General features: G+C 40.6%; 2 protein-coding genes and 1 long non-coding RNA gene across 5 annotated transcripts in view; 2 read left to right on the top strand and 1 right to left on the bottom strand.

Annotated features, from left to right (window-relative positions):
• cds1 (CDP-diacylglycerol synthase (phosphatidate cytidylyltransferase) 1) overlaps positions 1-5,790 on the top strand; it is a 31,494-nt gene extending 25,704 nt beyond the window's left edge. The window contains exons 13-14 of one of the 2 annotated variants that reach the window (XR_003213147.1): positions 680-3,607; positions 3,737-5,790. Coding sequence is in view for 1 of the 2 variants with exons in the window: in XM_025896853.1 (XP_025752638.1) it covers positions 680-815 (136 nt within the window). In the remaining variant the exon portion in view is untranslated. Of the gene's footprint in view, positions 1-679 lie in introns of both variants that reach the window. The other variant, XM_025896853.1, reaches the window with a different exon arrangement.
• Positions 5,047-12,599, bottom strand: tmem175 (transmembrane protein 175). The gene is made up of 10 exons (XM_003444466.4): positions 12,287-12,599; positions 11,811-11,849; positions 10,879-10,976; positions 10,743-10,794; positions 10,234-10,269; positions 10,063-10,146; positions 9,733-9,897; positions 9,467-9,545; positions 9,251-9,386; positions 5,047-7,958 (listed from the first exon to the last, which is right to left on the bottom strand). The coding sequence occupies exons 1-10, from the start codon at positions 12,488-12,490 to the stop codon at positions 7,286-7,288; spliced, it is 1,566 nt and encodes a 521-aa protein (XP_003444514.1). The 5' UTR covers positions 12,491-12,599; the 3' UTR covers positions 5,047-7,285.
• LOC112841785 (uncharacterized) lies at positions 12,549-23,694 on the top strand. Of its 2 annotated transcripts, XR_003213149.1 has the most exons (4): positions 12,549-12,634; positions 14,338-14,624; positions 14,876-15,177; positions 23,579-23,694. It is a non-coding gene; the product is annotated as an uncharacterized LOC112841785 (long non-coding RNA). The 2 variants fall into 2 exon arrangements; XR_003213148.1 differs by lacking the exon at positions 23,579-23,694 and having other exon boundaries at positions 12,551-12,634; positions 14,876-16,068.
• The last annotated feature ends 1,700 nt before the right edge of the window (positions 23,695-25,394 follow it).

The raw sequence follows: 25,394 nt of genomic DNA, 5'->3' as shown, positions 1-25,394 counted from the left end.
TGTGACTAAAGGTGACACTGGAATCAAATTTTACCAGATTGTGTAAAATTAGTCACAATGAAGATAAAGTTTCAAGTAAAAAATCTCAAAATATAGCTGGTCTGGTCCAAAACGTTCCAGATGTCAAAGGAAAGCTATTTGAAAAGTCTCACATTAGTAACTCACCATCAGGATAAACAGGTGGATGTTGTTTCAAGGTCTGAAAAATGACGTTAATGTGGGCATCAAGCTAAAATACTGTTTGACTTCTGCAACTGTTCTTCAAAAATGTCAATCCAACTCGGCTAACTTCAGTTCAGTTTTATTTATATGGTGCAGTCACCTCAACGTGCTTTATATTTAAAGGTAAGGACTCTACAATAATACAGAGAAACCCCAACAATCAGATGACCGCCAACGGTGTCCAAGAGTTTCTAGTTTGAAAATGCCAAGATGACGACGGCCAAAATGCTCAGCTCAAGCCGGTCCATCCATCTTTACGTACAGTCTATGTATTTCACTCTTTGTGAAGGTTCAGTCAGTAGTTCAAAACGTCACTTGCACCTTGTAGGTTCCTTTTTTCTGTAGTGGTTACTGGAGATTCTCGCCTTCCCCCTGATGAAAGGAAAGTTTGAGTGCTCTCGTGCTTTGTTTTGCTTTAATTGCCAAACTTGAAACTTGAATTTCTTTCCTCTTGCAGAGGTCCGAACCCCAGCAAAGTGCTGCAGCAGCTGCTGCTGCTCCAGCCTGAGCAGCAGCTCGGCATCTTCCATACTCTGCAGTCCCACCTGAGAGACAAGGGCATGCTCCCACCTGCTGCTGTCCAGGCCGAGTGACGCGGCACCACCTCCGCAGGGCGATGACCTGGGAACGTGCGAGACGGTTTTCAAAGTTGGCGTAAGCATGTACACGCAGGCACGCATGCAGAACAGCCGTATGGTATGTGTGTGATTTCTGGCGTATATCGGAGCATCCATCGTCATCCTGTCGGCTCTTCGTTCAACTTCCAATCAGCTCAAGATCACAACTTTGAACCTGAGGTGACTCTCTGAACTACAAGGAACAATCTAGTAGGAAAGAAACTAAAAACAAAAAAGGATTTAAAAAAGTGGCTGCGTTGCTTTTCACTTGGACCGGCATCAGCTGCAGCACACTTCATGAGCGAACGGGCCGCCGTCATCCTAAAAACACACACACTGAACAAAAAGATGTACTCACTCAACAACAGTGACTGTAAAGCACGCAGCTTTCTCAGTGGATGGTCGACGTGCAGATTCGCTGTGGACGGCAAATATTGCACTAAATTTAGATTTTAAAAAATGGATTTAAGAAGCTTTTACCAGCATAAACTGGGCCCAAAGTGTTGTGCACGTGGACCTGAGCTACCTGGGTGTGGGTGAAGTAATGATGCAGCAGGGTTGTCAAACATACTGCTAAATGAAGCCATGCTTATTCTCCACTTCCACAACATTTAGCTTTTAGGTTTCTGACTAAATCTTAAATAACTCGCACAATAATAGTCAAGCGACTGTAGGCATGTTAACACAGACCGCAGAGCATCAGCTGCACACTCAGCACTCGAATAATGTTGTACATAAATCTACTGAAACTATTTAGCAATCAATGCATATAATATATTACTACTTTATGTGACCTGCTGCAGAAAAAGACTTAAGTTATGAGAAGTGATATGCAAAAAAAAAAGAGATGTAACTCATTTGTAGCTTTTAGCATGAAGAAATTAGATTTTTAACAGGTAGCAATGTAGAGGTGTTTGGGTGAACCTTTGCTTGAGACTGTAAAAAAAAAAAGATAATTTAAAGGAATAGGTTGAATAGTGGTTTGTGGGAAATGTAGTCAGTGGTTTTCTGTCTTTGAGCTGATAAAAAGATCAGTAGCACTGTCCTCTCTGTATCTATAAGCACAGCAATACAGTAGAAAATATAGGAAATATTATAAAGATCAGTGGAAATTTTTTTAAAAAGTCACAAATGTGGAGCAGCAGAATATAGTTTTATAGTTTCATTACTATACCCATTATTTCAATTCAGTTCAATTTTATTTATATAGCACCACATCACAACAGCAGTCGCCTCAAGGTGCTTCATATTGTAAGGTAAAGACTACAATAATACAGGGAAACCCCAACAATCAGATTTTAGCCAGTGGATGAAAAATCACATATAAATGTCACACGAGTCAGGAGGAACCGTTTCAAACAGACTCGTACGCAAATTTAAAAGTTATTGTACTAATTTCTCTCCTTTACAACTCAACTCATTTCCCTTGTTCCAGGTTTTTCCTGGTTTATTATGGGCCGTTTGGAGGTGAGAATACCTGCAAGGCAACGGTAAATGCATAGCTTACTTAATACAACTCTGTGCATTTTCCCATAAAAAAGAGGAAGCATGTTTATATTGAAGTCACTGCGGTTTAATTTTCTAATTTTTCTGCCTATTTGGAATTGAGAGTCAGTCTAGCGACTGGTTTATTCGTCATTTGTCTATTTAGACGTTTCACTCGAGCAGTTTTGGATTTGACTTGAAAAATGTAACCAGAGGTGGCGCCTGACTCGGTCCAGATTTGAATCCATGATGTAACTGAAATAATGTTTTATCGTTCTAGAGATTAAACAAAATTGCAAATTTTATATCCCAACATCACAAATGCATAATAATTAATATAAGAAACAGAAGAAATTGTGATGTTCAAGAAAATTCCAGAAATTAGTCCTAATCCCCACCCTGATATCCTTCTGGATCCACAGACGAATTCGTCCATGACAGTAATTTCCATCCTCACAAAAATCCCAAAACGCGTACTGTACAGATTAGATTATACAGGGAACAACTTTAAGTTGGTGGAAAACTGCAACAGCCTGCAAAGCTGCCCTCTGGTCTCTGTATTGGGGAAAACTCCTTACTCTGCAGGGTTGCTAATTAGCAAGTCAGTGACAGAGAGTTTGAAGGACGCGTGTTGACTGTGAGCTTTAGAGGAATCTTCACTCGCTGAATCTTCACATCAGACTCGTGGAAAGAAAACAAATGAGCACATTTCCCGAAATGTGAAACTGTTTCCTTCAACCAATGATTTTAGTTGCACTGTGGGGGTGGTGGTGGTGTTTGGGGGGGAGGTTTCCATCAGATCATTTTTGGATGCTTTAGGGTGTTTTTGCACATCAGATCACTGTTTTCTAAGTTTGAATGTAGATTGCAATACAAAATGTTATCAATGATAACATGAGATTAAATGTAGAGCCTATACACTGTACGATGGAGTGTATGTCTACAGTATATAAAACACTTCTTTAGGTGTACAAAGAACTCTGGGAGGTGGTTTTATTAGCTATATATGCAAGTTGTAGTTTGATTCTTTAGAGTATGAATCAGATAATTTTAATGTCAGAGGAAATGTGATGATTCGTATTTATGTTTTTCATGTGTTACGACGCTACGTTTGCAAAGAGATTCTCTGTTTGAATCCAGATCCTTTCACAGAGACGTTTACCAAAGCACTGTTTGATCAACACTGATTTTCTTCCGTTAGTGAAAAAGCTCTGGGTCGCAAAGAGTCAGATCTCTCCTGTCCCGACTTTCCCCGCTCATCCCGAAACACTCAAACCTGGAAGGTGAGAGTTTGGAATTGGGTTGGAGTGCTGACATCTGGATCTGTGTTGTGTTCACACGCTTCAGTCGTTGGTCAACGAGGATATTTTAATTTATTTGTCCAGTTTGTTCTGTTTGTTTTTTCATCGTAGATTCCAAGATGTGAACGAGAGGTTCTGGTTGAATTTTTGGGACCAGCTGTATCGTACTGTGTAAATCTTTTAACTACTGCTTTACGTGCTTTTCTTTACGCACCCCTCACGTGTCCAGCCTTCACAGAAGCAGCGAAGGACGCAGACGTCTGGACCGACGTGTTCGACACTAAAGAGATCCGACCAAAAATAGGAGCAGGAATTGACACAGAATTATCTGCTAGAATGGATTTATATGGAGCCTGGAGTGTGCCAGTGGAATAATGTGACTCGTAAATTAATTCAAAATGTGTATACAAATTAGAGTCATTACCTGGGGCAGCAGCTGTGTATTGTCTGGAAGGATAATGAGCAAACTTAGAAGTGCCTTTTATTTAAAAAACAATATATACTTTATGTTAAATACTATAGTACTGATTTCTCCAGTCTCTTAAATTCAGCTCCCATAATGATCATAATCAACACCATCGGTCAGTCTGACGGTGTGGATTCATTTCCCAGTGGGCGTTGGAGTGTTTGCTGTTCTTTTACCGATCTAATATTTATTTTTAGACCTACCCACGTTCTCTCCAGAGCCTGTTTATTGCACACTACCAGTTTAACCTGTTAAAATAAAGCTTACACTGCACCGCTGCACCATCTTGTGGCACAAAGTGGTAGTGCATAAAGGTACGGCCCAGTCTTGTTATTAACTTCAGTTGATATCTCAACAAAAAAATATCTGTATTTAGCCTTTTTTTTCTTTAAGCAGCACAGTTCAGGTTGTAATCTGGAAAGTATGGAGCGAATGAGCGGCAGGTGGGACTCAAGTCTTTGTTACCTGGCCAGGTGAGCTATAGCGGTGGCCATCTAATGAATCTTTAATTGATAAACTTAAGATTATTATTTCACTGGGACACTTGAGACTCCATATTTACAGCTGTAGTTCCACGACACGTGCATACTAATTTATACTTTCTTACCACGTTGCCCACAAAGGTAGAAAAGAGAACAGGTAGCTATCAGGTGACGATGCAGACTTTCAGTTGTTGTGTTTTTAATTTATCATTTTGTGTACTTTTGGTTTGATTTGCTTTGAGCAGAAATGTTTTCTAATGAGATGGATAAGGAAAATGTGTATCTATCTATTGAGGAATAATGCTGTTTAATATTAGGGGCAATACAAAGTGCGGTAAATAAACACACTGATATCTTAATAGAGAGATTGTGAAGGTGTTTAATGTACGGAGGTAAATAAAGACTTTTTTCTTTAAAATGTCTTGTTTTTATTCCGATTCATGTTTTTGATAATGAAAAGACAAACCAATCACTTTTACATTAAAGGATCAACTTCAGATTTATTCACAAAACAAAGCCTGACAGTTAAGAAAAGAGAGATTTTGCACAGAGTGAAAGAACAAGTGTGGAGTTTGCACTGATACAGCCGTTACTAACACACATGTAAGCATAAAGAGCTGGTCAGACGTTTCCTGTCGACTCCACTGAGCTTTAAACACACCACCGAGCAGATAAAGACAATAAAAATGTAACTTCTAAAGGAAGCAAAGAAGTGATTGGGTTGTAATACATGAAAGAAAAGATGTTAATGCCATTTTGTGTTCATTATATTCACCATGAGAAGTATCAAGATAAATGGAAAGTTATACAGTGACAAAACTAACAACTTTGCTGCTCCGACCAATAACAGCCACCAACACCAACAGCAGGATTTTGGCTTATCCAGGTAACTTGAGACTAAACCTGGGTTTTAGTATTACAGAGGTGGTTCAGCAGCCATGGTGCTTTCAGTCTGTTTTGTGTTTAACCACCTCAGATTTTTCTAGTAGTGCACTACATAAAAGTCAGTCACTGCTGCCCACGTGATCATGCTATTAGCTATGTTATCAGGCTGATAACAACCTTTGTGTGACTGCTTGGCCTGACTGGGGCTGTCAGGGTTCGTGAAGCCAGACAACAGAAAGATATCCTGCATTTAACTTGCTTCCAAGTACAAGGCCCGAATGATCAGTTAGGAATACCCTCAAACTAAAACGATACGTATGCACTGTAGTGCAGCCGGGATATGAAAGCAGAACGACTCAGACAAACAAAGCAAGCACAGACAAACCTTTCTGCGTCCTCTGGAAGGTTTCTATTAAAGTGCATCATAGTTTTCTTTGAGTCAGTCGAAAAAACAAACAAAAAATATCAGCATCATGGAGCAACACATCTGGACTAAAGTGGCTTCAGTACATCAACAACAACAGCGCCCCCTACTGGAGAAAGGTTTACAACCCTCCCCATTTAAACAATGACTTGTTTAGGTTGGTTATATGTAAAATCTTCAGTTTTTCATAAAACTTGGTGTTAATGCAAAAACAACACAAGCCTCAAACATGCATGATCTGACATTTTCTACATTTACATGTTTATTTAATGTTTGATTCCCCCAACTTAGTTTTTGAAATGTAGAAATCTGAAATATTGGAGTCATGGCTAAAATATTTATCACCTTACTAATTATTGTGCAAATTCAGCTTTTTTCTACAAATCGTTCTTTCTTACACTTAAAGAAATGACAAAGACTGCATTTACAAAACACCTGAACTTCCTGTATATGTGAAGAGAAAACTTATTTAGTTTTTGGGGGGCTCTTTAGAGACAGGACAGCCGGGTGGGTTGGGGTGGGGGACAGTCGATGGCCTCAGGGCGAATTCGGGCCTCTGCAAATACCCTTGTTACACCCCAGGAAGCTACAGCAATGCCCTAAAAATTTGGGTTTTCACATATTTTCTGTAAATCTGGGCGTAATAATCATGTAGTCAAAGTAACGTATACAGAGTGCATGATGTGGACGATGCAATAGCGACATAAATTTAAAAAAGTCACACATTACTGCGGTAATTAGACACTAGCATACACATGATGGAAATATAGTGCAATTTGAAAAGTTATGGCCTCTCCTGATTAGAAGTATTTTAAAGTGCCAACACTCGAGACTTAAAGCCTCGTCCGATTGCTAACGTGTCACAAAGGAGACCAGTTTGACAGAAAGACTTCTCCTGCCACACCGTCAGCTCATGGATGTCCTCCTGCTGGGGGGGGCGTCTGAACATGCTCAGAAAATCCTCAGTGGGTGATTAGAGGTTATTCTGTAAGGCTCAGTTAACTGATAGCGGCTGGACGGACCGTGCTCTGTAGATGAAGTAATAAAACTAAAACACAATGATTGAATCACATTGATTAACTGCTGATTAAACCTGCACTGGTACTTATCATGTTACTGTAAAGAAAATATTGAACGAATAGGCTCTGGCCATCAGTATCAGCTCTGTTCTTCACTAAGTATTTCCCCAATAAATCTCCTTCAGTGCACATGGTTTATATCTAATCCCATTTACACCGATGCTCTCAACATTTGAACCGGTCTACATGCTTTCCATTTTGTTGCCGGTGTGAAGCCCAGCAGGCTCCTCATGAGGTCAAATATAAGCACATTCACAGACCAAGCCCTTCAGCAACATTGCCTCTCAGATCTGTCAGTTAGCGTCACTTCCCTGTCCACATCCCCTATGTAACTAGAGCATTAAATGGCACTCTTGTTTCATCAGCTTCCTCCTCTATGACGATCCTCCGATCGGGCCTGTCAGGACAGAAAAGTAGCCGTAGCAGCGCTAACCCGAGACGCACCAAAATCCTCAACACTAGAAAAGCAAAAGGCACCGTGATCTCCATCAGGTGGAAAATCGGGGCACTAAATTTACTCAAAATGCACGTGAGGAAAAACGTCCCCAAAGCTATGCAGGGGTACAGAGCTAGCTTAGCCAGCATAAGCACGTGCTCACGTCCACCGTATCGCACGTAGGGGTGCAGAGTTTCCTGTTCATTGTACAGAGCGACCACCCAAATGGCGAGCTGAAAAATACCCGCGAAGAAAATGATCACACAGCTAATCTGAATGGCTTCCAGCTCATTATGGGAGTTGGGCGGGAACTCGTGTGTTAGCTGGTAGGCTAACGGTAAACCTCCGACGAACGCCAGCGAGAAGGTGTTCAGCAGGCCCATGAAGCGCGTTGCCTTGGTGACATGGAGGAAGAGCGAGTGATGGACAAACCAGAGAAGGCCGACGGTGGCGAAGGAGCCAAAGTAGGCGAGGTACTCGGGGCCGTAAACCCGCAGAGCCGCCGTCAGGCTGCCGCCAAACTGCTTCTGCACGATTGTGGGATCTGGGACGTTGTCCTCGCTAGCAGGAAAGAACCGGAGAAGTTAAACATTAGAAGGTTTTTCCAATTATAACCTTTGTATTACATTTAACCCATACTAGAAAATTAAACAGAATCACACGAGATGAAGGAGAAGTTTATACAAAACTGATTTTTGAAGTATATTTAGTGAGTGTATATTAAAGATACAGATGCTAACTCTGAGATTTGTGACCTGGATTGGAAAGTTCCTAATTCTGAGTCTTAACATCCAACAAAAAAAACCAAACATTGTAGTTATGAATAAACATACTGTAAACTAGTGCCAGCTGCAGACAGTTTAAGAGATGGATGTAGCTTCCAGGTTGGAAAAATGAAGCCACCGCAGAGATGCCTAATCGTGCATTCTATCTGACGACCACCAGATGGTGACAGCTGTGGCTGCAGAATGACTTGGCTTCCTATAGAAGTTTATGGCCTCAACATACATAAACATTTTCTTCCCCTCGTGGTCACACTTGGTTTTCTGCAATCAACATTGGAAGCTCTCATTTCGAGGTTCAAAGCGGGACTTAAGAAACCGATCGGTGACATCACGGTAAATACGCCCATCTTTTACACTGGTTACAAAAATCTAGATATTGCTCGTTGTTCATATTTACTAAAACGTGTCTATGTTGTAAACTTTGGTCAGTCTAACTTTCAAAAAGGGGCTTCATCAAAGGTATGTGCAGCTTCACAGCCACAGATCGATCCTCTAACACAGTGTCAAACTGCCAAAACATGCTCGACAAACTGCAGACGTCACACCGTCTACATCAACTGTTTCGACTGTCCACCCTCCTTTTTCACCTCATGTAGGGGCCATGAAGTCTTCTGAACATTTTTTTGACAGGACTTAGTCCGAACATTGGGGGGAATTTAGTAAAGGACATCATCATGCTAAGAACTTTATATTTTCATCATTATGAGCAACATTACGAGGCTCTGATCTTTACACTAAATCAAGAATACTTTTCCTTCATTTTTTTTATGCCAGTTGCTACATTACAATTAAGATTTAAATAACTGATAATATGTTAAATAACAACTTTACACAGTATTTGATGCATATTGTTTGCTAGTAACGAACATGCCATGTAAATACATTATGCTGTGTCAAATACATAAATTACTGTACTGTAGTTTTTTTTAACCTTAGATTTTCAGAGTGGACTATTTAAATGTTCAGATCATCCAAATGACCAAAAACCTGACTCAATTCCTCTGACAGTAAAACAGCCCCTCCCAAAGGATATTTGAAAGTTGCACAGCCGATAAAGCTGAAACAAACCATATGTCCAAGATGAGAAGCGTTGCTACGATGGCATAAACTCCGTCGCTGAAAGCCTCCACTCGCTCTTTGCTGAGGGGTTCGTTAGGCAGGTAGGTGTAGAACAACATGGAGTCTGGAGTTTCCTCCACCTGACCTGAAATGGACGAGGTTTGATTGGTGCATGTGGCTGGAGGTCAGCACTTATTTAGAGTTCCTGTCCGGTCCGGCTCTTACCGATGGCTTTGCTGCGACACCACTTCAAACACTGGGAGATGTAAGGCAGGAAGATGACGATGGCCAAGAGAACGTAAGACTGAGGAAGAAATGAAAACATGATAGTGGGAGAGTGTTTTTGACCAGCTTTGGATTTGTTACTTTATTCACTGGTAAACAACAAAGAAATGTGAGAGCGGAGATCACCTATAATCATAAAATAAGACATTTATATATTAGGTTGTCCATTTTTAAAATATGAAGGAAATAAATGTAACGGCACCAACCAGCTGGAAGAAGATGAAGGAGAAGATGCTGGCGAAGAAGCACATGATGGGAACCTTCATGATGACTTTGAGGATGTGGTGTTTGTAGAAGGTCTGGTTCTCTGAGATCTGGATCTGCTCATTCAGGAGGAAGGGGCGGCTGAAGGCGTACAACACAATCACCGACTACAGAAACAAGACACACAGGATTACAACGTACGCAAGCCGCCCTGCAACGACAGGCTTCAGCCGCCCAACACCTTAAGGTGGATAAATGGTTCAATGAAGTTAGGAAACTGAACAGCAGAGCAACAGACTTACCAAAGGATGACAATCTAACATTTAAGTTACCTGAATCACGCCGATCACCATCACACAACCACAGAAGAGTAAAATCCCGAGGATGTTCTCAGGAAAGGTCGCCATTAAAGAAAACTGCAAAGTGTAGATGACATCACTGAATGAGACCGTCGTTCAGCAGTGACTGATTCTAAGTCAACAGTTTCACACACTCAGACTCACTGTGTAGGGGAGGAAGGTTATCAGCATCATGCAGGCCTGAAATAGAGGCAAAAGCAGAAGTTCAGACTAAAAATAAAGGAAATGAAAACAACCAAAATACTCTAAGTGATGTGACTGCTGACAGAAAACACCATGAAATTTGAAGCAAATTTATACAGGCCGATACTCTCTGCTCAGCCTAACTATATGTATAAGGTGTATGTAAGTAAGAGTATATGCATATGTAAGTCTCAAGTAACATCTTGTCCCTGCTTCGTGGGACAAACAACATGCAGACATGGATAAAAACAAAAAACAAAAAAACAAATATGGATGCATGTCACCTGATCAAACAAGTAAGTAAGTAAAGTTTATTTATTAAGCGCTTTTATTAACAACAGACAGTACGTATTATTATCATCCTTTCATGAGATAAACAAACCCTGAGATTATCTTGTAGGCAGACTTAAATTACAAATAAAAAACCCCGACATATATCATTTCAAAAACACTTTAATTTTCATACTTACAAGGTTCAGAAGTGCGAGACAGTCATCGATACGAACAACAACTTGAAACAACCTGAAGATAAACGAGGAGAGAAAGAATGAAAACTGGGGTCTTAAAAATAACTAGTACTACGATACTATTACCACTACTACTAACCTGATATGAGCAGCCCAGGCAACAGTCACAATGAGGAATGTCATCAAGTAAACGCCGATCTTTGTGGTGAGTAGACCCTGAAGACTCTCCCTCAATTCCTACAATACAACAGAGATTTTACAATATTTTCCTGTTATAGGTGCTTAATGTGAATTAATGCATTTAAGTAACTAAAGTTATCATCAGAGAACGTGGAGAAGCAAATAGGAAGGCGACCGTGGCTCAGGGGGGTTGGGAAGGGCACCTGTAACCGGAAGGTCGCCGGTTCGATCCCCGGCCTCTCTGTCCTGGTCGTTGTGTCCTTGGGCAAGACACTTTACCCTACCGCCTACTGGTGTTGGCCAGATATGGCAGCCTCGCTTCTGTCAGCCTGCCCCAGGGCAGCTGTGGCTACAGCTGTAGCTTGCCTCCACCAGTGTGTGAATGTGAGCGTGAATGAATAATGTCATTGTAAAGCGCTTTGGGTGCCTTGAAAAGCGCTATATAAATCCAATGCATTATTATTATTATGTTAGATCCAGCTCAGGTTGCACTTTGGTGTAATACCATTTTGTACCACAAGATGGTGCGATGAATCAGTGTAGCCTTTATTCAACCAGCAACAAATCATTAGGAACACATTTACAATGGCGTCCCATCAAAGCCTCCTGAAGAAAATAAGGGTGGGGCTAAAATTCACCATCAAAAACAAAACAAAGGCGTCACACATCTGAAAGCATTCCAGTGTAACCACTGGAGAAACACTGCCCCCTGCTGGTGACGATTTTACTTACAGTTTGCAGAGTGTAAATACAAACAATACCTCAACTTGTTATTACATTTACTGCAAAATCACCGTGAAGCTGTATCAGAAAGCTGAATAACAATGATACCATGGCTTTGCTAAAACTTGAAATACATTTTTTAAAAAGGTGCATGAAGTCCAACGTTACCTCATTATCTTCCACTTTGGTGTGAGCAACAGGTAAAATCTGTGGATAAATGAAACTGTATCAGGAGACAGATCAATTCAAACATACAGTGCTGCACATATATAGTTAAGTTAGACTCTTAGATCAGCGTGTTTAGGGCTAGGAGACCCAATTAGCAGTACTTAATTAAGCAGAAATCGTTCTATAAGTGTTATTTATTTATTCAGAATTAATTTGAGTTTTCACTGTTATAGATTTTGCAGATAAGATTTTTTTCTCTTCCTGTCTCAGTGTGATGGGTCTGACTATGACAGTAAAACAATGACACGGACAGTTGAGAGAAGAAGCTCCATAAATTGAAATATTTGAATATCTGCACTTCAATGTGAATTTTCTATTCCGTGGGACTTTTTGCAGTTTGATTTTGCTTCTTCTGTTGCAAACACTTCATCACCTAAATGTTGTGACTCTGTTGCAAAGCTCGGCGTGTTTCCTACCATGACAGTGGCGATAATGGAGATGAGAGCATCGCTGTAGGCCAGCAGTCTGTGGGAGGACTGGGTGCTGCTGTGGCCCTCTCTCTCGGACGGACTGACGCTCTCCAGGAAGGAGGAGGAAGCTGCGTAGCTCCTCGCACCTTTCTTCTCCATCTCCTCCTCGACGTGGTGCTCTATGATGTCGCTGTCGTCGTTTTCCCCCATCCTGGAGGAGCTGCTGGGGCGTGCTGCTCATCCACACACAGCGGACAGACAGCTGACTGAAGGCGGGGAAACAGGAAGCAGCAGCCCAGCTGGTTTCCTGTTTTCACCGGAGATCGTCTATTAAAGCAAGAGGAACCACTCGGGGTAAGAACTTTGTAATTTTTTTGTTTCTGATCGGGCGTGGTCCACAGTGGTTTTATTTGAGTGTATTAGAGGCTGCCTTCTGAGGTGGGCCTCAAAACCACTTAAAGTCACCTGATCGGGCCTCTGTTTGTGGTTTTGGTGCCTTTTAATCAAATTAGCTGAATAATAATTTGACATCTTGTGTCTGACTGGACCAACAAACCGTTGCTGTTGGCATTAATTAGCAGGTATTTGCACCTGTGACCTGCCATTCTAGCCAAGCAGGCCACGGTGAACTTTAACCTCTTTGTCAGAACCTGCAGCTTCACATAAAAGGCCAAAAAACTAACTGGACTCTTCAAACGGCAGCCACCAAATCAAACTGTGGCTGTGTTCATTTTGCTTTAAATGCAGGTTATGATATTGCATAACATCCTGTTCACAGAGCTGCTGATGTTCAGAAAAGATTGTTTTACTGTAGAGTCAAACATATGGCTATTCAAACATTTTACATTTATTCATTCGTGCTGACTGATTTCTTTTATTTACTACAGCAGCATTTCTTTATCATGTAGAGAAACTGAGACCTAGTGCTGAAGTTGCACTCCTCTTTCTTATATTTTAATTGTGTAGTTAATTAGTCTTACACTGACAGAAAGGGAAGTTTCACTGGTTTGGCCCACTTAAGATCAAACTGAGCTGCATGTGGCCCACAACAGTCTGACATCCCTGATCACGATTTAAAAAATGTTTTCTGAGTAGTCAAACTCCACATCAAGAACAATGGCCACTGGAAAGGACTTTTAATTAGCAGTTATTGTTACCACGAGCTTTCAGGAGAACAGACACAGTAGCTGGTAACCCAGCTCAACTGTAAGATCCATATTTTCCACATGGTAAATCGACTAGATCACCTTTGCATGATATTAATGCCATATAATTATTTCTGTTCTGGCCCTGCGCAGCTACTATAATCTGTCTGAAACGAGCTGTTTTAGCTCCTCCCCCTTTAAGGCAACATTTTGATGATTGGCTGCCCCCACAAACGCCTGTGTGGGCCTGCTGTGCTGTGACATGACCATATTAGGGTTTTTTGATGCCATAGAATAGAGAAAAAAGCGTCTATGGGAGAAAAATAACAGGGGTACGTTAAGTGACTTTAAATATATTTAGCCCAGTTTAATCTTTAGAGGTTGGTCCCCTTTAAAGAGGCATGATGAATAAGATAAATATTCTAACCTCTTCTTAATATTGAAATGTTAAGATTTTCTTACTCTGGATGTGTGTTTTTGTGGGATGCACCCGATAAATTAGTCTTTAATTTAAGGCCAACTAAAAATTCTGTGTTCCAGACATTATTAATTAAAAGCTGATTCCAAAATCTAAAGGTTTTTTGAAGTGGGGGTTCAGTGTAGAGCAGGGGTCTGGAACTCCAGTCCTCGAGGGCCGGTGTCAAAACTTTTCCATGTGTCCCTGCTGCAACACACCTGAATAAAATTAGTAGCTCATTAGCAAGAGTATAGAACGTGACTAGCAAACCCTAACGCTATTCAAGTAAATTTATGTAAATGTAAGTGTTTAGGAAAATGTACTTCTAAAAGTACTTTTATTACACCATGTTCATTCACTTGAGCTGCTGTAACATGAATCAAATGGCTGAATTGCCACCTGAGCATGCAGTTAGTTCTATGGAGTCTTGCTAATGACCTACTAATTTTATTCAGGTGTGTTGCAGCAGGGACACGTGGAAAAGTTTCAGCCTTCGAGGACTGGAGTTTGAGACCCCTGGTGTAGAGGAAGTTTCTGATCAACTCACTGATCCGGATGAGTTTGCAGAAAACCGGCTGAAGGCTGTTTACAATCTTACCTCTAGAGGGCGACATTACACCATAACTGCTGAAGAAGGTCGCAGATCCGTTTTTTTTTTCATGAGGAATCCACCTGTTGTGCAGCTCTACCCAGCTTACAGTGATGATGACGCTCATGTCCGCATCCATATGCGATGATATAGGTCAGCTTATTTATAGCTCTCACATCGATAGCAGGACTTTGCTTTTGATTTACTTGTATTATTTGTTTGTACTTATATCGTTTACAGTAATAATTTGAATTAATTTCCTGGCTTATTGGAAATAGAACTATGTCCCATTTATTCATATTCAATCAGATGTTAATTGAATATGAATATTTCTTTTAATTACTGTCCCCCTACTGTTTTGCATTCTTGCTTTTCCTTCTTCGTGTCTTTTGGCATCGTCTCAGCCTCAGGGGCTTCACAGCAGCGCTACAACCTGGGGGTCAGGGACAGCATGCCAAAGCCTGAGGAGAGCTTGGGGGCTTGAATCTGGCTCCGGTCCCATGTTTTTCCACTGGTCTTAAAGAACCCCAGGTTTGGCCACTGCAGCCAGTGCCTCTGGTGGTGCCTGGGGCTGTCGCTCCTAATGACATCTCAGCATCCAAGGCTCCTCCATCCTCAACACTGTTCATGCAGATGTGTACTAGATCTCCCCACTGACACAACACTATCCATGGATTAAACCAGCAGCCAGCCATTTGAGAGGGTGGTAAGTAAGATTTCATCTGCAGAAAAATGGCTTCACATTAGCTGCAGGGGGACTGATCACTAATACCTCAGTTTTAGTGATGTGCTGCCCTGCATTTAAAACACAAAACTCCACATTTGTTGACATAAAGACAATTTTTATCTGCAGCCAAACAAGGCAGTGCATAAATTAGTCCGTCTGCTTTTCACACATAACATATTATATTAACAGTTTGGCTCATTGAGGTTGGGACAGACAGACATACACGTGCACCTGCGGTAAATATGACCTTATAAAAGAGGAGAAAGTAGAGCAACAGTTTTAACGGTATTCATTTCCTCCCCTCCCCTCCTGCTGTACCTGTACACACCTTCCTCATTGATTCAGTCAATATCAAAGTTCATCTCTGAGTGCATTCATTAGCATTAGTTTACATCATTGCAACCAATGAAATCCCATTAAGATATTAGTTTCTTGTTATATTTAGCACAAGTCTTTTTGTAATCAATCTGTCAGCACAGCAAAGACAGAGACGGCGATCAGAGGATGATCGCCCAAAGTAAAATCTGAATTCTGCGTCTTTCTTGCGTGTGAGGCTGCTGTCAAGTTGTCATCCAGTTCCTCTGGACTGAAACATCCAACATATGTTACTATAATCAGTTTCACGTTGAAATATCTTCACATGATGACATATAGTCATGAAGTGATCTTGCACAACATTTTGAAAGATGGAACCCTGAATGTCGACATCATTTCCTCTTAATCACAGAAATCTGATATCTGTTGGATCCACATTTGTATCTTCAGTTGCAATCGGCTGCATTTTCCTGTCATGTTACTGCTGAATAATTAAATTACATATCAAATGCAATCTGTTAAGATTAAAAGGATAACTGAGTGGGTGATGCTAAATCAAACATAAATAAATAAACATCATGTTTCATGTTGACAAGCATTCATGTTCTTCGGTCCACTGGAGCAAAATGGTGTCAGAATTTGCTGAACCTGCTTTCTGGTTCAAGGATGAAAGAAAAATGTGCTCATGAAGAGAAAAAAGTCTAGATTCTAAAATCATTTTCTTGATTTTTTTACATGAGTCTTAAAAGTTAGACCAGCATAAATCAATATAACAATCAGCAGTTTCAATTTTATAGACATGAAGGGGTCGAGCTGAATATTTTTAGGTCACCTCACATGCACTTAGTGTGTCAGAGCTTTTGTTGTCGCTGCTGTTAGATGATAGGTTATGGAGCCGGGCAGGAAACCAAAAATTGATCTGCGAGATGCAAGAATAGTCTGACTGTTTAAGAGAAACTGCAGAATCAGATGGGTTTAACTCTACAAGACACCCTTTTACCGTGAAATTATGTCGCTCCATTGGTAATATAAAAATAATTACTAGTATTATGAAGCTAATGGCTTGTAGAAACCTGTTGACTAAATTTCTAAACATTTTCATCCCATGCAATGTATAACACTCCCATTCTGGCATGTAGAGTCAGTATTATAGAGATTTTTATCTGACTAGATCATCTGTCCTTGCAGGGCTTTCATTGCAGCTTTTATCTTGTCCCTGGTTAGTCACGTTACAATCAAGCAAACCAATCGAGACAGCACAAAGGAAGTGAAGGCTGAAGCGAGTGGCTGACATAAAAGCCCTTTTTACTCTTTCCAAGAGACACATTTAATGAAAGAGGGGATAGTCGCTGCATTCAAATGTAGCTTAGCAACTAAGAGCTGCCAGCGACCACATAGTGATGTGCTTGTGAGCAAATCAGAAGACGGGCAAGTCAAATCACCACTTACTCAGGAAACCAAACATTATGGTGCCATTTTCGACATCGGCAAAGAAAAATGAGTGAAATGGCAATGCTTAGAAATGTTTGACTCTAAAATAAAAACACCTGCAATTATCATGTCGAAATGGCTCAAGAAGTGGCCTGATTACACCCCAGATGTGTCACAAACTTTCATAAGCTATGAAGCTATATTTAAAAATTACTGATCTGTGTTTAGTTTAAATTGGTTTACTATAGTAAAGAAATATCAAGTGCTCAAAAAGCTGCTTTAAAATCATGTTTTAAATTTACTTGAGTCAAAGTTAAACAACCACATACCAAACTAACTAACAGACACAATCAACCAACCACAATAACAATCAGCCAATTACACAACCAAAAAAAGAGTCCACCAAACAAACAAACTGTCAGAGGTTGTGTGTGGAGGTGAGGAAGAGATGACCCAAACGCAGGACTCACAGTGCAGGATGATGATGTTTTATTGGAGCAAGTGAACGAACAGAGCAGGAACGAAAGGACTGACTGACTGAAAGACTGAATGGCTGGCTGAACAACTGAACACAGGCGGGAACGACAACATACCATCTACAGTGACACAACAATGAACTGGTGGAAACTGAGGACTTAAATACACGCTGGATGATGAGTGATTAGAAACCGGGGAGTACACAGCTGAACTTAGTCTGACTAATGATAGATGGAAATAATAAACAGGAAGTGAAAACCATGAGTGTGAAGTGACAAAACTGAAAGGACTGGGTCAACGACCCAGGAACCCTGACACAAACCCAACCAGCCAACCAAGTGACCAAACCACAATAACAATCAACCAACCACACAACCAAAAAGAGTCCACCAAACAAACAAACAAACCCAACCAACCAACAGCTGAACACACTAATGAGCAAACTTGAACAATCAACCAACCAAACCAGACTAACAACCAAGCAACACTCAGGACCCACGCTTACATAAATGTGGGTGCTGATCATTTAAATGTAAATTATATTTCTTCCAATAACTTTTAAACATGTATTGTTTCAGGAAACATATCCTAGGTAGGGCAGCACAGCGGGATGGTGGCGCTCTGGTTATCACCACTGATGACTATAATACTGGACTTATTTTTCTACAAAGGTTTGAACTTTGAGTGTGTTTAAACAAAAGAGAAAAGTGTGAAAATGTTCATGCCTGTCTGAGAAAAGTGTATAAATGTGTGTGACCAGGATGCTGCTGCCGTGTATTGTAGCCCATGTGATATATTTTAGTGTCACTGTTAATTTTCTAATCACTGCGGGATCGCTTTTGGATCCCTGACCCACAGGTTGGAAATCTCTGTCCTGCAATGCTTGCATATTAAAAATTTTGATACATAAAATATATAAGTCACAGAGCAGTGTAAAAGAGGGACCGTTCAAGAAGCAGGCAGTTATGTAACAGTGGATTTACAGTGGATGGCTTAACTCAGTACACCAGACTATAGATTAAGTCAATTTATTTTGCCGGCATGCGGTGGAACATTTGAGTTGCCGCACATCTTTATACACTATGGAACAAAAAATGTGTAGTGTGACTCTTTCTTGGTGTGTCCTTTCAGATAATCAAACAGAAGTGCATTTTTAACTTTGCTGCTGACCACTTACAAAGCTCTTGTCCATCATTACAACTACAGATTATTTTGCTTCGTGCCAGCTGCCACGTAAAACTGGAGGTAAACATGCTGCACAGGCTCTTAACCCCGCTAAGCTCCTTTGGCCATGATGGGGTATTTTTAGGACATGCTGCTGCTCAGAAAGAAGCGATTTTGTGAAATCAGTGAATCACTGATGAACACGTAGGTTAGCGAGAATTCATCATGTAGTCTGATTGATGAAATATTACTGATTCTGCTTGTTGTTTTTACCCTTTAGCCACCTGCAGTATTGACTTTTGGGATGTTTCACACATCGATCATGTTATGTAGCAGCCTGAAGTAGAAGATGAAAGGATAAGCACACAATTACTGTACAGTCTATTTCTTTGCTAGGTCTAAATTCTACCAACAGACATTTAGAGTACAAACTCTTCTGAATGTTTTGCTCATGAGCAGCGGCACATGCTGACAGGGCTAGAGAGTATTTGGCCTGTTCACATTTGCTCTTTTCATGCTACCATAAATGGTAGAGACCATTTAACTATACACACAAATCAGAAATATCAGCGCACCAGCAAAATATCACAGACCCCAAAACAAGAGATTAAAAAAACGACATAATTAAAAATAATTAAAAGAAAGAAAGTGCTAAAATAAAGCTGACAAATAATCATCGACAACCAAATTGCCATTTCCAGCAAATTTAATAAGCAAACTTTGAATGAATATCTCAGACCACAAGACCAGATTGTACAATCAAAGAACAGCACAACGGATCTGGAAGTCACCAGACAACAAAATAAAGAAATAAAAGGAATCATCAAACCCCAGGGATCTCCAGCCTTGCTACCCTTTCCTCAGTTTCTGACATTCATCCAAAGCCATTTCCCATGAGAGGAACCCAGGTGGAGGCCCATCTGCTCAGCAGCCACCTCTGTGATAACCCATCACTCTTCCCTTCTCATTTCCCGCTCTTCATCCCATCCTCCTGACCCCTTTCCCTCCTTTCCTCTCCCCGTCTTGCCATCCCCATCTGAGCGTTCACATGCCATTACTGAGATATTACAGAGTCTGGGATATTGTTGTCGCCGGACTATTCGCTGTCTCGTCCCCTACAAGCCAACCAGACATGAGACTTGATAGCTTAATCAGTTTTGACAGGACTAGTGGCTGCCATCACAACCCCTGCTGTCTGGCTTTGCAGCTCATCACCTCAACTTAATAAACCCTGTCAGATGTAAGAGGCCTGCTGACGTCCACCTTCCTTCAAAGACCCCGTTATGACCACACTTCATTACATACCCTGAAAAAAAAATATGACTTAGGCCATGTCAGCACTGATGTGGATGAATTTGAAATTCTGTGCAAAAGTTTATCTGATCCAGAGTAATATTTACTAAGAGGCTGTCATATACAATGTCAAAAAAATGTATCAAATCTCCGTGCAATTATCAAATAATATAACCCTAGGAAGCAAAAATAAGGTAAGTGGGACCAGATTCGGGCCATGACAGCTGTGTATACTGTACAGAACTGCTATGTGAAACTAGCCTTAGATGAATAAAGAACAAAATGCAGCACAGCCGTGGGTAATAACTGACCCATCTGCCCATATGCTCAAAGAATAAACTGAAAAGATCAACTTACTGGAGAACAGGTTGTTTTCTAGTATTAGAAAGTACTTTACAAAAGTCTTAACAAACCTCTCATTTTTTTGCATTTTGCTTCAGAGGAGCCAGAATTTCTTAGAACCTTTGAAATGGCCTTTATCAACAGTTCTCCAGGCTTTCTGAAGTTTCCTCAAAGTTTCTTTTGGAGACACGTTTTCACTTATTTCAGTCAGGTCTGTGTACCTGACTATTTTGAGAGACATATTTTCATCATTTCTGACAATTTGGCAAAGAAATGCCTGCAGATTGTTTGTATTTTAGGTACTTTTTACTTGTAGAGTGTCACAAAAACTAGAATAAAATAGAATAGAATAAACCTTTATTATGCCACGGATGAGAAATTTCTGTGTTACAGAGCTCTTACAGCAAGGGAAAATAAAATATAAAAGGAAGACACAAAGTGGTCCTATAAACATAGCAATGTTTATAGGACGTTCTTAAGGAAGAGAAACGGGGAGAAAAAACTGACATTAGACAAGAACTGGATTGTAAATTTTAAAAAACGGTCATTCCAAGTATTGACTTTTTTCAGGCTTGTTAGAATTGTACAAACTCTTTTAGTGTATTTAAATAATTTTCCATTAGCAGCAACATATAAAGAAATGAGGGATGACTCAATACTTTTGCATATTATTCTCATGTTTGTCTGGCTGGAGTCAAAGGTAGACTCAGAAATGAAAGTTCAGTGAGTTTATTGCAGCGTTGGTGCAGACAGTGCTATATACAAAGTGTTTTTGAGGCGCTCAGTTCAGAAGTCTCATATGTACAAAATCCAATGGAAGGAAGGTTCAGGGAATCCAAATCCCCGATACTCTGAGTCTCCTGACAGAGTCTCCTAACGCCCCCAAGCAACAAACTCTCTCTTGAAACTCGCTGGTCCATCCTTAACACAGGAAGAGGAATATTAGAAATCTTCAATGAGAATATATCCCATATACTGATTGGCTGTTGGTCAACACACGTGAGTCTCACAAGAAATATGTGGCTCAAAAAGGAGATGTGAAAACTCAAAGATGATTACCAGACAGAAAAGCACCGTCTGACATCATAGGGAAAAAAAAATCATGATCCTTATTGCCAAACCTTTTACCTGGAGATGCTGTGAGTGTTTATTAATTTATACTTGGGGAAGAACCCTAATGTGACTCACAAAGAGCCTCTTTATTCAATTCAATTCAATTCAATTCAGTTTTATTTATACAGCGCCAAATCACATCAAGGTGATCGCCTCAAGGTGCTTTATATAGTAAGGTAGACCCTACAATCATATGACCCCCTATGAGCAAGGACTTTGGTGACAGTGGGAAGGAAAAACTCCCTTTTAACAGGAAGAAACCTCCGGCAGAACCAGGCTCAGGGAGGGGCGGGGCCATCTGCTGCGACCGTTTGGAGTGAAAGAAGGAAGACAGGATAAAGACATGCTGTGGAAGAGAGACAGAGATTAATAACAGGTATGAGTCAATGCAGAGAGGCCTATTAACACAAATTGTGAGTGAGAAAGGTGACTGAAGAAGAAACACCCAGTGCATCATGGGAATCCCCGGCAGCCTACACCTACTGCAGCATAACTAAGGGATGATTCAGGGTCACCTGGTCCAGCCCTAACTATATGCTTTAGCAAAAAGGAAAGTTTGAAGCCTAATCTTGAAAGTAGAGATAGTGTCTGTCTCCTGAATCCAAACTGGAAGCTGGTTCCACAGAAGAGGGGCCTGAAAACTGAAGGCTCTGCCTCCCATTCTACTTTTAAATACTCTAGGAACAACAAGTAAGCCTGCAGTGTGAGAGCGAAGTGCTCTAATAGGGTGATATGGTACTACAAGGTCATTAAGATAAGATGGGGCCTGATTATTTCAGACCTTGTATGTGAGGAGCAGGATTTTGAATTCAATTCTGGATTGACATCCCACGTTTAGTTGTTGGGGTGCGGTCACCCTTACTATGCTTTTATCTAGAACACCCCAAAGATACTCATTAGCTAAAAAATACTGTCTTTTGAAATATCCTGACAATACTCTCTATTAAAAAATAGAGTAAAATTCTTGTTTTTCTTTCTTTGAGAATATTTAAAAATATTCTTACTGATGATATACATGTTATACATGATATAACTGGTGTTAGCCCTCATACAGTCTGTAGATGCACCTTGCTGTCCATAACGCTCGTGTTAGCTAATAACTCCACATTTTTGTCACTTCAAAAAACAAAACACCAACATGGCCGTGTCCACAGTGCTTGACAAATCAGTGGGTGTGTTCCTTTAAGACTTGTTGTAATCACAAAAAGAGGTCAGCTGAGGAGTAAGAGGGCTTCAAGTGATGTTCAGCAGTTTTACAGCAGGTGACAAGATGAGAAGTGACGCATAGTGCTGCAGACATGCAGTATTCCTCAGGGTACTTTCACCATCAGCACCATTAGTGTCTGAAGTGATGATGAACTGAGGTGTTTCTCGAGAAATTAAAGCAACATTTCACTTTGGTACATTTTCTTTGCTTGACAAACATTTTTACAGCAGTTATGAGGAAGTTGGCCTCTGACAAGGCCTGCCTCAAGGCCTCTTTTAATCACAAGCTCTCAGGCCTTTGTCTCTTCCAACACCCAGTGTTGGTAATTACAGTCAGGAACAAGGATCCTTCATATCCTACAGAACAAATAGCATTAATTTAGGTTTTACGATGCTCATGCTTATGAAAAATGTTGTGAAAATAACTTTATCTGAATGGCCTAAAGCTCAAAATATGAGCACTATCAGGATTGTAATGTACCAGTACTTTTATTTTATTTAAAAGCTTTAGGTTATGAGTTAGATATTTACAGTTTTACTGTATAATTGTTATAATACCAAATATATTTGGACTCACAGTCAAACCCAGAGACCAGAGACGTGTTTACAGGACTTAAGAACCAGGACTTAAGGAGATAGCTTAACAAAAAGCAGGTTCTGTACAGGAAAGGATTGGGAAGTGGGGAAGATAAATTGCTGCACTTGTGAAGGACATAACATCGGGCCTTTACAAATTAAGAAAAGCTAGAGAACACAAGAACTTGTGATCAGGAATACACTGATCTGATTCTTGGATCAGATACCACGACTCTTTGTAACAGTGAAAATATTATTTTAGCACTAAGATAATGTAACTATACATAACCATTGTAAATCTGGGAAATGTTTTTGTGTTTCATATGTCTGAAAGAAAGAAATATCAGCCAACATGTCAGATTTTTAAATGACCAAATGTGAGTATGGGTGTCAGTTTTAAAAATCCTGTATCAGAAGTTTTTATATCGCACTTAACGTAACTCCAGAACATTCTCCACTCCAGGGACAAAATATACCATTGCTGTGGAGCTTAAAGTCCAGCTCATCACCCATGGCTTTGCAGCTGATGGCTGGTCACTCAGTATGTTGTCACCAGCAGCTGTGCAGGTAACTCTCTAATGTATTCTGTGCTTTAGAAAAGTCGGAGTGAGTGCGAAACAAACACAAAAGACCATTTTATGCTTATTATGTCTCATTATGTAGGCAAGGGAACTTAAAAGGTTTATTGTATTATGCAGATCTGAATAATATAATTGCATCATTTCTTCTTTGACTCACTTTGGTCTAAATTGCAGCTCTGTATTTCTGTCCAGTCGTTAATCTCCTCATTTATGTTCTGGTCATGTGTCGGCGCAGAGCGGCGGCGTCAGCGCGGGAGTCTTTCATTCCTTGACACGTCACTTTCTAATATGAAGTGTCAGAGCTGTCAAGGTGTGATTATGAATCCCTGCCGTTAATCGGAGACTGAAAGTGAGAAATGGAATAAAAGACTTGGTCCCAGAACCAGTAAAGACTGCTGATCAGTTAATAAATGAGTTTTCTTTTAAATGCACACAGTGGAGAGTGGTATTGATCCTCTTACATAAATCTTTATTTCAAAATATAAAAGCATCCCTTTAAGACAATTATGAAACAATGAACAGTCCTTAGCATTCAGATTTCTTACTGCTACCAAATGAAGGAGGACAAAAAACTAATGTTAAAACAAATCAAAGTCTTATCTCTGATACTGAAAAAGCAAAAAAGCACTTTCTATCAGTGAAGAAGTCATGTTGAAAGAGAGCTGGTGCTGCAGCCATCCGGCCTTTATTTACAGCCTGCTGAGTTTACAGTTCGTGCAGCACCGGCTCAGTGCAGAGGATATTATTGATGTGTCTCTCCGTGAAATGGCAGCGGATTGGTGTTGGAGGTCAATTCCATTACACCTGGCTTGTGTAGTGTCAACATGGCTCAGTCTGAGGCAGATGCTGTGGGAGATTATTTGGCGTTGAGATGAGAAAGGCTGGGCGAGCGGCAGAGAAATTGAACTCATCACTCTGACCTGCATCCAGCTTCATGGAAGAACGGGCTCAGCTCGGATATTAAGTTGGACTTCAGGTGGCACTTGAGCTTGTCAAGCAGGCTTTTGTCATTGCGATGCTTACATTAATCGTTGCAGTCACGGTCTTTCTGGCTATAGATGAATCTGACAGCAGCGTAGCAGTGATGGTGGTGACACTGGGCAGTGGCCTGTTTACTGATGAAGGGCCAGTCTTATTACAGCCACTGAAGAGGTTACGTGATTGAGTCAGTTTGCCTTTTTAAAGCAGGACTTCAGCAGATTTGAGAAGCTTTGGATGGATTTAAATCATTCTTTGCTGTTATGATAGACAGGACAAAGCTGAATATTTTTAATATTTTGCAGCACACCTTGGAGATATTGGGGCTGTTCTCATCCCTTTAAGTATTTAAAACTATAATATTTTAATTCCATTGCTAGAGACTTCCAAGACAACATCATCATCTTCTTTTCCACCTACGCTATTGAGCGTATTGGGCTACAAGGTCTCTCCATGCATCACGATTTCCAGCGAGCTCTTCAGCTTCATGCCAGGAGATGCCGAGGCCTTTGAGGTCGTCAAGGAAGGTCTGATGCCAGGTCAGCCGTGGCCATCCCCTTCCACGTCGCCCTCCAGGTGGAACACATTGGAATACTTTTTTTGGGAGGCGGCTGTCATTCGTGCGGATGATGTGTCCAGCAAGTTTAAGGTGGTAGTGTGCAATAGTCACGCTGAGGCGAGGAAGGTTGCTTTGTCGCAGCACCATTTCATTGGTGACGT

This window comes from Oreochromis niloticus, linkage group LG12 (genome assembly GCF_001858045.2).
Source record: "Oreochromis niloticus isolate F11D_XX linkage group LG12, O_niloticus_UMD_NMBU, whole genome shotgun sequence".
NCBI lineage: Eukaryota > Metazoa > Chordata > Actinopteri > Cichliformes > Cichlidae > Oreochromis > Oreochromis niloticus.
Note: the sequence above shows the minus strand (reverse complement) of the source record. Positions and strands in the feature narration are given on the sequence as shown.